Here is a 13161-nt window from a genome sequence, read left to right on the forward strand (position 1 = left end):
CGACTCATATGGAAGTAAGCTTCGGTGTTATTACTCCTGAAGCCAATTTTCTAAAGTCTCACAGACCCTGGAAGTCATTTTCACCACAGTGGCTCCAACAGACTACATAGTTCCACAGCTATTAATATCATGATTATTACTTCAGTTGCTGCAATCCCTTGGCAACAGGACAGTGCAGCAGGAGTTCAGGTCAGGATACAGCTACCTTGATGAAAAGAGACCATTGTTGCCTGAGACTTGGACGGCACCCTCCTAAATGTCTCCAGAAGCTGTTTAAACAATCATGTTAGCTCATTAGGGTCGAACGCTAGTGCATCATCACTACAAGAAACGATAATGACACTGAAAATAATAACTTGACCTGAAATTAATACATGGTAATAATTTATGCCATGGTTACCAGGGAGCAGAGGATTTTGGGGTTTGAGGAAGCGCCATCCCCAAGCCAGGGCTGTCATTAATGTGGTAATGTTTTTCATATTTGAAAGGAGATGTATACGCTGTGAAACCACATCCTTGCCCCAAACATGAGTGTGCTACTCCAATGTCACGCTTGCTCATCACATTCCATCGTCTGCATTGACAGAGCATGTGTTCGTTTGTTAATGCTGCCTCATAAATCAAGGGTCACATATTTACTTTCCAAATATATTAAAGTTCTAACTTCACGTGAGAGCTCTGTCCAGACTGTAAGATGTTGATTAGAAGATACATTTTCAAGCACATGCGCGTTCGTTTAACTCATTGTCCCACAAAGTACTCTCATCTTGATTATTGAGCTTTCTATATTTTCTTATAAGATATTTTCTTAAGCCATGTTGGACCAACGCTTTCAACAGATTGGATGACATTTTTACAGACGTTTATGGTCGTTTACACCCTGACTTTCTGCAAACTTTGTCAAAAATTAGGTTTATGCTGATGTTTCGTCTATTTCTATCGTCCATAACAAAGGCTTTAAAATGAACAAAAAGACAAATCAAATGGCAAATATATGCAGTATAATGTATCTCAACATCTACATTGTTTCATAAAAATGTCTGTACAAACATTCATGGTTCCAAGAGGATAAATCACATGCTTTGGAAACTGATTTTTTCTTCAGTGCCACCATGTAGTTAACATTTGTGGCATCTAAGTTAAGAACTATTGGATACATTGTCATGAAATTTAAGTTGCCTTCAGTATGAATTGCAATAACTTTGCTGATCCATTTACTTTCAATCTATAGCCTTATCTTCAGGTCAAAATCTTAAATTTTGTGATGGTGACACAATTTAGCATTTAGCTCAAAACCTCACAGTGTCTATAAACACCCTCACAGAGCTACTATCAAGATTTAAGACTCCCGGTCCTGTTTTTTATTTACTCATTTTGTTTACATTTTTTTCGGCCCTAGAAGAGGTGTATGTGGTGGATAATGTAGACAATCAAATGACTGTTATGTCCCAACTAAAATTCAAATAGATCGAATTTTGTTTTCCTACCAATCTCAGGAGGAGTAAAAAAGACTTTTCTTTGCAGCGCTGCAAATAAAGGGAACACTATTTCAGACAAGTGGTGAAGGCCTTCACAGACTCCCTGTAGTTCTTTGTGGCATGCAACTCATAACCGATGTAAAGGGTAAAGGTCAGGTCTCCACTGAGAAGACCTGGTTCAACAGTAGAAAAAATAAACAGCGGAAACAGAAGGTGGGAGTAGAATGCAGGTCCATGTATCGCATCAGGTTGAAGGACCCAAGCTATTTGCCAATTGGAAGTGATGTGGCCTCTTCTCAGCTTCCCAGAGCGTCTGCTTTGCTCTGGCAGAGTGTTTAAAGCACCACAAGGCCGTTTAGACACGTGAGGAAATGACACATTCTTGACACGATGACCTTTCCTCAACTTGACAGCTCCATCGGCAGCCATGGACAGAAACTGTCAACGGACCCCACAAACACGTCTCGACATCCTCAAATCAAAATATTGTTAAAATATAACACAAGTTTCCTTTCACACACTGTTTTAGTATCTCAGATACATGATAGCTTGTTTCTAACGAGAATCAACAAACAGCATTTTCTTAATTTGGTCCTCATAGAAAGCCTTTTGAATTTAGCTGCGTGCTTGTCTTAAATCAGGATCGGGTCATAAAGTTCTTCTTTTCTTTATTACAGAGTCACTTTCCGGCTGTGATCCTGTTCCTATCCAAACACAGAGCTGTGGGTTTTGAGAAATCAGACAATTCTAGGAAAAATTGACAGCGCTGGCACAGATGCTCACAGCAACGTAAGTAATTATAAAAATTTAAATACTCCTGAAAGCTCAGTTGAGGTGAAACCACTGAAAGGGAAATTGAGGTTAGAAAGTAAAAAGGCATAAATGGCCAGCGACAACCCAAGACTATCTACTCCAATTTATAGCATGTGCATCACAATTAAAATACGGTTTTCTAATCAGCTAATCTAAGTGGTTGCCATGGTTCCATTTTTTCCCTTGTGCTTCTAGTGTTTTTCCTACTTCCCCTTGTGTCTCCCGTCTTTCTCTGTCCATTTCTCTCTGTGTATGAGTGAATTCACATGACTGAATCCAGTGAGTATAACTAGTCTCACAGGCCATCAGATGAACAAGTGCTGCCACTTGGTGAGCATATGTCTTGTTGCAGAGTTGCAGTCTGTAACTTCAAAAGATGAGAGATTTATCATTCACTTGAAACAAGAGAGCAGATTTTTGTCCTCGTGTGCAGAAATATTTGCCTAATGGGCACATTTAGTTTGGGGAAAAACATGTAATGTGATGAATTATTGTTAATTGCTCGTATCCCAGACACAGCTGTACAACAACGCATCGCGGACCTGGTAGCAGTGATGGAAAACAAGTGAAGTACTCTGTTCTTTATTATATACTTCTACTTCAATAAAATATCGTGTCAGAGAGATATAAGACAGAATTAATGTCTGTACATTTTACCCCACACATTTAAAGTCAGCTAGAGCACAATCAAATAACTTAATCTACCATTAAGTAGAAAACAGTTAAAAAAAAAGGCTCATCTTATCATTACATTCTACACAACACTCACTTTTACTTTTGATACTTAAAGGCTTTTTGTGGATTATAATTATGGGCATTTACTTAAGGTTTATTTTGAATGCAGAGAACTTTTATACAATGGTATGTTTTTAATTTGACTTAACTGTCAATAAATGCTCTCATTCCTCACTCAAGCCACCACTTGAGAGAGAGAGAGAGAGAGAGAGAGAGAGAGAGCGCCATCCTGAACTACAGTGTGACTGGTTTAGAGTGACTGTCTGGACTTTGAGACATTCAGTGTAGATAAGATTATCTGTAGTTCCAATGATCCTTTCACACTAGACAATGCAGTGTTTTCCCATTAGCCTCAGATGCCGCGACATTCTTCAGTCCAGCTGAGAACTGTCAGACTATGCACACTCCCACAGACACAAATATACAGTCTTGCCTGATTATGTGAATGCAGCTGTGCGATCTCATTCCCACACCAACGCACCCTGCTGCACTGACTGAACAGACCTGAGGTCAGCTGGACGAGTGAGTCGCCCACCCAGCAGACAGAAGAGTCATCACCAAAGTGTAAAACAGTGCAAGGAGACTCAGCACTGTAGATCACAGTAGTTTGGCTAGACAGTATATTGTATTGCCCAGAAATAGAAACAGAATCCTTATTGCCTCTGAAAAAAGGCACTTATATATATATAAAACATATGGACATGTAATATGATGCCTGGTCCCCCCTGGTAGTTCCGTTTGGTGGTTTGCTGTAGCTGCACTTTTCTTCGACTGCAAATGTTTTCACCTTGTTCTTAGATATTTACCTGAGTCTCTGGTGACCTTTGTTCCACACGTCAGCCTTGTCAGACCTTTTCGGTTTGGGTGGACACGGTTGGCGGACAGTTGCTAAGAATGGTAAAGAAGTTGGATTTGACAGTATAATCACACGACCAGTGTCGTTGCCTCGTGCGTCCTGAGACAAAGGAAAACTTTGGCTTCTTTGAGCTGACGGCTTTTGCTAGTTTGACACTTTATCCTTCATGTGTGTTGTTGTCCCTTCATGTACAACTAAGAATACACATTTGTAATCCCTAAAGCCACTTACCTATGCCTTAATGGATACGGCTATGATTAAATAAAAATATAAAACATGAAAAGATTGTGATAGTCTGTATCTCAATACTTTCCCCGGCCCTGCGAGTGGTACCTACTGTACTGAAGAAGCAGATCTTCAACAACAGAGAATACATAGTATTCAAAGACTTGATCAAAACAACTGCAGTTCATGCCAAATGTCACTCAATCAAAAGTAAATTGATTGAATTTTTTGTTTTTTTTTTAAATTGTTTTTTGGGGGCACAATGTTTTGCTGTAGAATAATGAGCATTTTTGGATGGCCCCACTCATTAACAACAGTGCTTGTGTTCATTATGATGAAGAAACACATTGCTCAGTCAAACCGTGTGGCTCCTTTGATAGCTTTCAGACATCTTTGGCCCAGATTTTGGTCTTTTCATGAGATCTTTTAGACTGTAAACCATCAGAAGCCAAACCCTCAAACCAAGTCATAAACTATCCGCACACCCGCACAGGTGTTTTCAATTACTCTGGATGATTAGTCCTGGTCAGGTTGAAAAATGGGTGGAACTATGGTAGTAATTTATGATGTCACAAAACTCTTGGTATCAATAAGAATGATTGCCCGTCAGCAGGCCATCCTGCACAAACAGGTGCTACAAGATCAACAGGAGAGAGGAGCCGTCAGTCAAACACTGAGAAGTGATCTGAATGGACTATAGGTGTGCAGAAACTTTTACCCTTAAATAACCCTTTCAAAGAAATTACTATAATGCCAACTTTTCCCAAAAATGTGTCATTCTCATGTTTACAAGCTCAAATGGGGCCTCACAAAGATATAAAGTCCTGACTACACAGTTTTTTAGATTTTGAGTTGACTAACAGACGTGGTGATCTGTGATTTTATCGACCAGCAGAATATAGCATTATCACTGCCAAGTGGAATATTCCAAAACAACTTTATATGAATACAATATTCTCTCTTCCAAACACACACATACTGGGCCTCGTATCCTGCTCGAGGGGGATGGAAGATGGAGAGCTTGCCACAGAAAAGAAGTCAAAATAATAAGCATGGGACACTAAGCACATAGTTATTTATTACATATACATGGGTCCCATTATGTTAGCCCAGCAGCACTTGATGTAAAACTTAAAATTATGGTGGATTCCCATGGTTCGCCTGTTAGCTTAGTATGTAGTGCGTCGTGCCGAAAAGAACTCAACTTTTCCTTATGAACGTACCTTCTCAACCCAAGTTGCATATTTAAGAGCAGGTGTTCTGAGAGAAGAGTGGGGATAAAAAAGCACCATTTTCCCTTTTGTCCCATTAAAATGATTTTGAAGCTGTTTTTTATATTCCATCACAACGGTCACGGATTACACACTAGAAACACTGCATTCAAGTTATACATTTTAAAATGTTTACTTTTATGTATCTGATTGACCAATGCAAGTCTCCAAAACAGAGTTGATTGTTGGGAGGACATCAGATGTTGGACAGGGTCTAGTGTTGATTTCGCATTTACTGAAACAGTCATTATGCAAGCAACTACAGGAAGTCGTTTCGCAGGAAATTGTAAACAAAGATTGTCTTAAGCATTTAAACAAACCACCATTGCCCAATATGTTTTGATTAAGCCAGTGGGGATGTCACATTCAAATATATATGGACATGAATTATGATCTGAACACACACACACACACACACACACACACACAAACACAGACAACACACATACCCAACTGGAACTCTGCATGGTTCTAGTACAGTCCTTGTGGATGCCAGAAACTAATTTCGGCCACCACTTGGTGCCAGTTGGCCTAATAACAGAGTGCGTCGGGAGTCAGCTTCTGCTATGAGGTAATGTGATGAATGTGAGGTATCCAGCTCAGGACTACAGTTTGTTCTGCGAGCAAAAAATGATGGGAGGAAACTTTGCACTCCAGAGGAGGAGAGGTACAATAGATCACTATCTTTGCCGGGATAAATGGAGACATCCTGTTGTTTTGCTTCCAAGTAAGACATCTCTCAACACCAAGTTGTGTTTTACAGTCATAATCTTCTTTCTCACAGAGGTCAATTCTGGCAGGTTAACGGATATTCAAAAAATATCAATCACAATAAGAGATACAGATGTTTTTGTGTGATAAAATTCAGATGATATGAGTTGATGCAATTACAGTAAGTACACGTGGTGTTGGAAGCAACAATGTTGTCAATACAGCAGTTTTTACAGATGCTGAAAAGTGTTTTAGATGCTGTGACATGATGGCACTTGAGCTAACGCACAACAAACTCGACTTAGAGTTGTAGTGATGGTTTTCCATCACAGAAATTAATGTTGAACTCCATAATTAATCGTGAGACGGCTAACTGTGAGGGTTTTTTAAATTTAATTTTATCAGTTCAAGTCTTTTGAATAACCTTAAACTATACAAAGGTTAGTTGTAAACTGCTCAAGGTAAAAAAAAATACTAGAAAAAAAAGAAGGTTTGGGCATCAAAAAATTTAAAAAAGATTTAGGTATTTTCCAGGAAAGAAATTTGTCACATTACAGATTTCCAGCAGCAATGGAAGTAGATTAATACATTAAGTGTGTAACTAACTGTGTTAACACACTCTGTGATGTATTAGAACAATATTGTACTGATGAAAGACCAACATATCTGTTGAAACTCCCGCAACAGGGTCGGGACGAACATTTTAAACAAGTTGCTTGGTGCTTGGCTTCTGAATGAGTCAAAATGTTTGGACTGAGTTTAGGATCTTAGATTTCATTTCATTTTTATTATTTGTTCTCTGCTTTAATTTCAGAGACATAACACAATGGTGCAATTTCAATAAACTATGCAACAATAGCGATTTGTCTTACACTGTATTTATCCTGTATCACATTTTTGTTATTTTTATATTTACCCTGACTACTGGCATACCGAGGAGCGGGGTATTGTTTTCACCCCTGTCTGCTGAGAACTGACTGTTTGTGGTGTGAATGCATACAACATTCAGGATACGGGTGATTCTGCCTGACGAAGGATGGTAAAAACTTTATGGATGTTTCAACGGGGACACCGACAAGCGCAGGATTTCTCCCAGTATGGCTGATGGTTATTGTGTTTGTGAGCGAGTGAGTGAGAGAAAGAGAGAGTAAGCGACAGCATGGCAGAGAGCTCTGCACACAACTCTACAAATGAAGTAACGTGCATTGACTTAGAGATCTGTTATGGCACGTTCATAACAAACAAAGTTCAAATATTTCAACTTGAGCAAATTTCGCATCTTCGCATTGCCTGGTGCGAAATTTGCATTTAATGTTGTGTAAATTGTTTTTGTATCATTATGAAACTGAGGAGGGACAAATAAAAAATATAGTGTATATATAGTAACCTATATACAACGTGCATATGGTATGCATCCCCCTTCCAATGCTTTTCATTCCTTACGTTTATATTGCGTCTTTACATATTATTGCTTATACTGATCCTTCTATTATGCAATCCCTTTTCCTACTGCAATTAGAAAAAAAATTCTAAGTGGAACAAATAAGGGAACTATCTTATCTTAAATTTCATTAACAATGGAGGTTTCCTAAAACATTTGACCAGTAATAAAGGCACTGTTCAGCAAAATCAATCATCAAATTACCGTTGTAGTGTACAAGTGCAAAACAAAGCAGCAGTGTGAAAATCCAAAGAGTCCCTTACCACTTTTCTCCTCCAGCAGCCACATGTTGCTGAACCGTGTATCCAAACTGGGCTTGTTTAGGGCCTTTGATGATCCTGTGTTTCTTTGTGTCAATATTGAAGCAGTCGTGGAATCCTAGAGAGAAGAAAAGACAAAGTTTTTATCAGCACTGGCAAAAGAAGAGCTTAAAATCTGTACCATTAATGCTCTCAGGCCCAGTACTCAGTTCTGCAGCATTAGTGTGATCTGAAGAGAACATCTAGATTCAGTGCCAGGTGGTATCTGAGCTTGGATGTTTGCGCAAAAAGAAAGACAAATTACATTATCACTGATTAGACATAAGCATATGGCCTAAGTGCAACAAATAGCGGCACGTCTTCTTTACTCAACCTTAAAACACATATCCCGACCCTGTCTCATGTCTGTTTGTCCCCCTGCGGCAGTTTAAACACAGACTTCCCGCAAAGGAAACAGATTAGTTGTGTAAAGCAGAGCAGCTGAGCCATCTGTCACATTTGACTGATATTCTTCCATCAGACACTTGCAGAAGCACAGCGGTTTTGGTTAAGCGGCATAGTATCACAATGACTCCTCTGGTACGTGTCATCACAACATGTAAGAAGCCTCCACCACCAGTGGGGAAGGAACTATAAAAAGGCTCTTGGAAACTCTGTTTATAGAAAGAAATTACAAAACCCCTACACTGCATTAGTGCCCAATATCTTGCAACTACAATAATGAGATCATAAAAAGGGACTCCGCAATAAGTTCTGTTAGCTGGTGAAGTGTAGCGTGATGTGGTCAAAGGGGTATGAAGTAAAAGCCATAATAGGAACTGATCTAAAAAAACAAAAAAACAACGTTTCTCCTGACTTTGTACTTAAGTTTATCTCACATCTTTGGACATCTCACCAAGTGGTAAAAAAAATAAAAATCAGTGACTGTTTTCAATTAAAATTCCAATCAGAGAAGGTATTTTTCAGATCTTGCTTGTCACCAAATTCCCAATTATGGCTAACTAATGGTGGCAGCTTCATGTGGCTCTAAATTTCCATGAAAACAGGAAGCCTGAGTGAGGACATTGGAGGTGGGATTGGGATTTTCCTTTTGGAAACTCTCTTCTCCTCGAACCATCTCTCTCCGTTCATATGTGTTCTACTTGATCCCCTGGTGATCTCCGTTTTCACAAGCTTCCAGACTCATTTTAAGTGGCTGTTGATCAGCGTTGTTCGGTTGATGTTTCTGATACTTTACGGCCAGCGATCATGTTGATCTTTACCCTAGAGCTCAATGATCCATTAAATCCCCAAATATACCAACTTGGATTTTTTGGGGGGAAAGGGACTATGAAGAAAAGAGAGTATGAAGAAGAGTGAACTTTACGTTCGACGGGACAGTGGTTTTGTCTTGAAGGAGTTGAAGACGGTTGTGTTTTCTCACAGTTTGAGCGGTGCAGCTGAACTGAGCGCACAGAGGCATCTGCTTCTAACCACCACACGACCCCCTGCTGTTGGACTTATTCAGTCCCTCACGCTGCACGTCCCCACTCACAGCTCACTCCCCATCTGTTAGGCTCTCAGGTCATGTCAAACCAAGTGAGCCTTTTTCCGCTGCAAGGGGGAATATCGGTTAACTGCTAACAACAAGGTGAAGGAATGCTTGAGTTAAAACAACAGGGAAATTCAAATTAGAGCACAACAAATAACAGATGAGTTGGAATTAAAGGACCTGGTTAACTTGTAATGATGTGTATCAGAAGTTCAACTGGTTCTTAGTTGTGCTTTTTTAATGGCAGTTATAAAACTGATTAAAAAAAACGCAAAGTTCTTAGAATATTGTATAAAAGATCTATTAATGATCTTAGGGTTACTTACTGTTTTCTACAGTCGCTATGACTGATGTCGCTTCAGTTGCTTGTAACTGTCTAGCTGATATCAAGGACCAAATACTTAAATCATTTGGACCATTCTCCTGTTATATTTATCTACAGTTGACTCTTCTTTGCTTGCTGTTCTTTGCTATCAATGAAAACCAATGACTACCATAGTATACAACTGTCAGCTAGCCAGAGACAAAAGGCAAAACTTTTGTTTTCTTTCAATGTCTCTATATATACCTGATTTTATTACCTTTGGTAAGCCCTGGCTGTAGCATTTCTCCTCCCTGCCATATAACCTGTGTGGGTCATTGTATAATTTATATCCGAGCTGAAAGTGACTCCCACTCTGCACCTACAGTACAATGATACTTTCAAAATCAAGTGCGAGTCTGTTTGTAAGGAACCGAAGGATGAGGGTGTGGATGGATGGATCACGTGGCCCAGACTGTGGGAGATAATACATGTTTATGTTTTCCAAGCAATTTGCACAACTTCCTGCGTGACACTTTCAGCTCAAGGGCAGTTGTGATATTCTTGAGACTACACAACCAGTTTGAGTATGTTATGGTTCATTTGAACATTTTGTCGAGATACATTTCAACCAGGGCTCAAAAGATGACGTACAGCTGCAACTCAGCATCAACCAAGCAGATTGGATTTATTTGTGTGGGCGTACGGTTGTTTGTGTTTTGACATGCAGAGGACGGGTTGTGCTCTGAGCAGCTGTATGATGCAGGAAAAATGGTCACTCGACAGAAATGTGAAGTTGTCTGCATTCCTCAGATAGTGACTATTTAGGCGTGTTATTAGATTGTCTAAACAAACAGCAAACCAAATATCTAACCATGCTCTTCCTTAGTAAGTCTCCGTGAACCCGGGACTGAAACTGAGAGTTTTCCGGCCGCAGGTACTGTCAAAATAACTGTGCCACAAGTTTTACCACAGGACATTGAGTGAATTGACATCCACAGAGTGAATAAGTCATTCATTGTTTAGGGGGTTAAATCACACCTTGATTGGCACAACCATAGACCATTTGTTGTGTTTCATGAAAACCTCCATTAAACTAAATCGCCATCTTTGCCATGCAGGCTCTTCATATAAATATTGACACATTCTGCAGATTGCTCATTTCCTGCAGTATGAATGGATCAAATGTTCAGCTGGTCTTTCATCCTGCCAGCAAACATCCTCTGTGTTTCTGTGTTTCTGGAAACATGAAAGTGGTGGCTGAAAATAGATTGTTGGGAAGAGAAAGGTGCATGAAAAATAAATAAAAATCAGCAGGTGACTTTTGACAGTGTCACACCGCAAAGATGTTCTTACAAATGGAGGGCAGTGAGCCGTATCACTCTGGTGTCTCTCCATTGCTGTTCAACCAGAGCACGGAAATGTTCTGGTACAGCAGCTGTTTGAACGCTGAGATGGCTTTGTGAGCACGGAAAATTAAATTTTCCCAACATGCCATCACAGAAAAGCTGAGGTCTGACCAAGAAATGAGCAAAAGTTAAGACTGGTACATGGGAAAGTGTCAGGGTGAGAGCATGAGAATGGAGGTGATCCATTTTTCCACAATGCGGCGAGGCAATTTAATATTCCCAGTAATATCAGCAGCTTCTAGCGCAACGTCGGATTCTTGCTGTGTTTCCTGTGTACCGGCTTCCGTGCCCAGATAAATAAACCTCAGGCCGGTGGCTGCCGGTGCGACCCACATTAGCCCACTGCTGCCTTTGGCTCAACACCAAGCTGCAGGAGCTCCACCACAGACACATTGACATGGAGCAGCCGTGTGGGAGCGTTGTGCAAACTGCTGGCTGGGAGACGTCCTCGTATCAGACATGCACGATAAAGTTCTTTTGTAAGATGATACAGTGCGATATGGTAAGGATTTATGAAAACGCACTGATGTGTGCTCTTCTTTACTGCTGTTTATGATCAGTTCTGGTATGTGTATGTGATTGTGTCGACGCTACATTTATAACTGCATCTGGCTGGTGTTATATGACCAGTGGCATGACTTTTTTTTTTTTTTAACAAATATAAGAACCCCACATGAAGTAAATCTCAAAGGCAACAGAGTGTACTGTCCATTGATCCGTTCTGAGTTTCCATCACAGTGGTTTTCTCTGGAAAGATCCTTCACAGTGGGCAATACACTCTAAAACATTTTGGCACATTATCTTACTGTTACCCCACGCCAGTGTAAATACTCAAAGAAGCATAGGGGTATCTAAATCCAGATGTTCCCTAAACAACAGCCAACTGGGCAACTGCTTAACAATCAACAAGAAGCGGCTCCAGGGAGTCAAACCGAGTCTCTATGGCAGGATGCAAACCACCAGCTATCACACACAACTACATGACACTGTCAAGACCTTTGCATAGAGTTAGCAAGTGGTGAGTTTGTGTGGTTTATGTATAGGTGGGGCATGAATTGTTTTTGACCAGTGTAATATTAACTCTGACACTAAAACTTCATTAGTCTATAAATATAAACGCTGTAAAACCAAATGAATCTTTATTAACAACATTTTAATGGATGTTGCAAAAATTTGTCATTTTCTATAGAAGTCTATGACAAAATGACTCTACTTCTCACTTGATTTATAATATCAGTAAACATCTTCCTGAGGAATTTACGGTTCAACCGCTACTTTAGTCTTCTTCAATACAGCATGTTCATTTTGTAAATTACATTGGTCTCATTTAAAGTAAAATAGATGATGAATCACAAACCCCAAACACCATATATATTGGGGTGTGTGATTGACAGCTGGTCCGTCCAATCGGTGCATGGTTGCAGGTGTAAGTGGGCGCGCAGTGGACGAGCTCTCAGTTAGACCAACTCCCAATTCTACATCCAGTTGCAAAAAAGCCAAACTTTAAAAAGGCAGTTTGTGACGTCACGGTGGGTTGCCACATGTGCTACGGTATCAATTAACTTAGTGGCGAAACAGAGCTAGCCATGGATTATATTTACGACAAAAAATGTTAAGTGAATGATGATGCAAACACAGGCTCCCAAATTTCCACTGAGAAGTGGCCATGATGTAACTGCGGCCATGCACTGGAGGTTTACTCATTGGGAAATAATGGACTTGGCCTCATTTATTATCAAACACTTCATTAAGTTTTGCTGTTTAATTTAACCAGTCAGAGTATGGAATACCGTAATTTTAGCCTTAATGGACCAGAGGCTTTGTTTTTCGGAGGGACTGTCACTGTCATTATCCAGTGCATTCTACACCTTCTAAATCCATAATGAAGTCATAGTGGGAACTGTTCATGAGAGCTTCATTATCCCTATGGAGTAACCCTATCCAGTGACTATGAAAAGGACGAGATTATAAATTCACATGAGAAAAGTGCTTTTGAGGACATGTGCCCTATGAGGACATATTGTATCTGGGTGTTGAGAGGAAAAAGATAATTATTCTATCGAAGAAAAACTAATATTGGTCTTATTTACATGTCAAACAGTGTATTTGTTAGGCAAAGCACTACTCCCG

The 13161-nt window shown here is 39.9% G+C and overlaps 1 protein-coding gene across 4 annotated transcripts in view; it reads right to left on the minus strand.

Moving 5' to 3' along the window:
• itga11a (integrin, alpha 11a) overlaps positions 1-13161 on the minus strand; it is a 59893-nt gene that overhangs the window by 28754 nt on the left and 17978 nt on the right. For all 4 annotated transcript variants that reach the window (XR_004790419.2, XM_035627706.2, XM_035627704.2 and 1 more), the window contains one exon: positions 7794-7908. Coding sequence is in view for 3 of the 4 variants with exons in the window: in XM_035627706.2 (XP_035483599.2) it covers positions 7794-7908 (115 nt within the window). In the remaining variant the exon portion in view is untranslated. The remainder of the gene's footprint in view (positions 1-7793; positions 7909-13161) is intronic.

The sequence above is a fragment of the Scophthalmus maximus genome, chromosome 4, assembly GCF_022379125.1.
Source record: "Scophthalmus maximus strain ysfricsl-2021 chromosome 4, ASM2237912v1, whole genome shotgun sequence".
Classification (NCBI taxonomy): Eukaryota; Metazoa; Chordata; class Actinopteri; order Pleuronectiformes; family Scophthalmidae; genus Scophthalmus; species Scophthalmus maximus.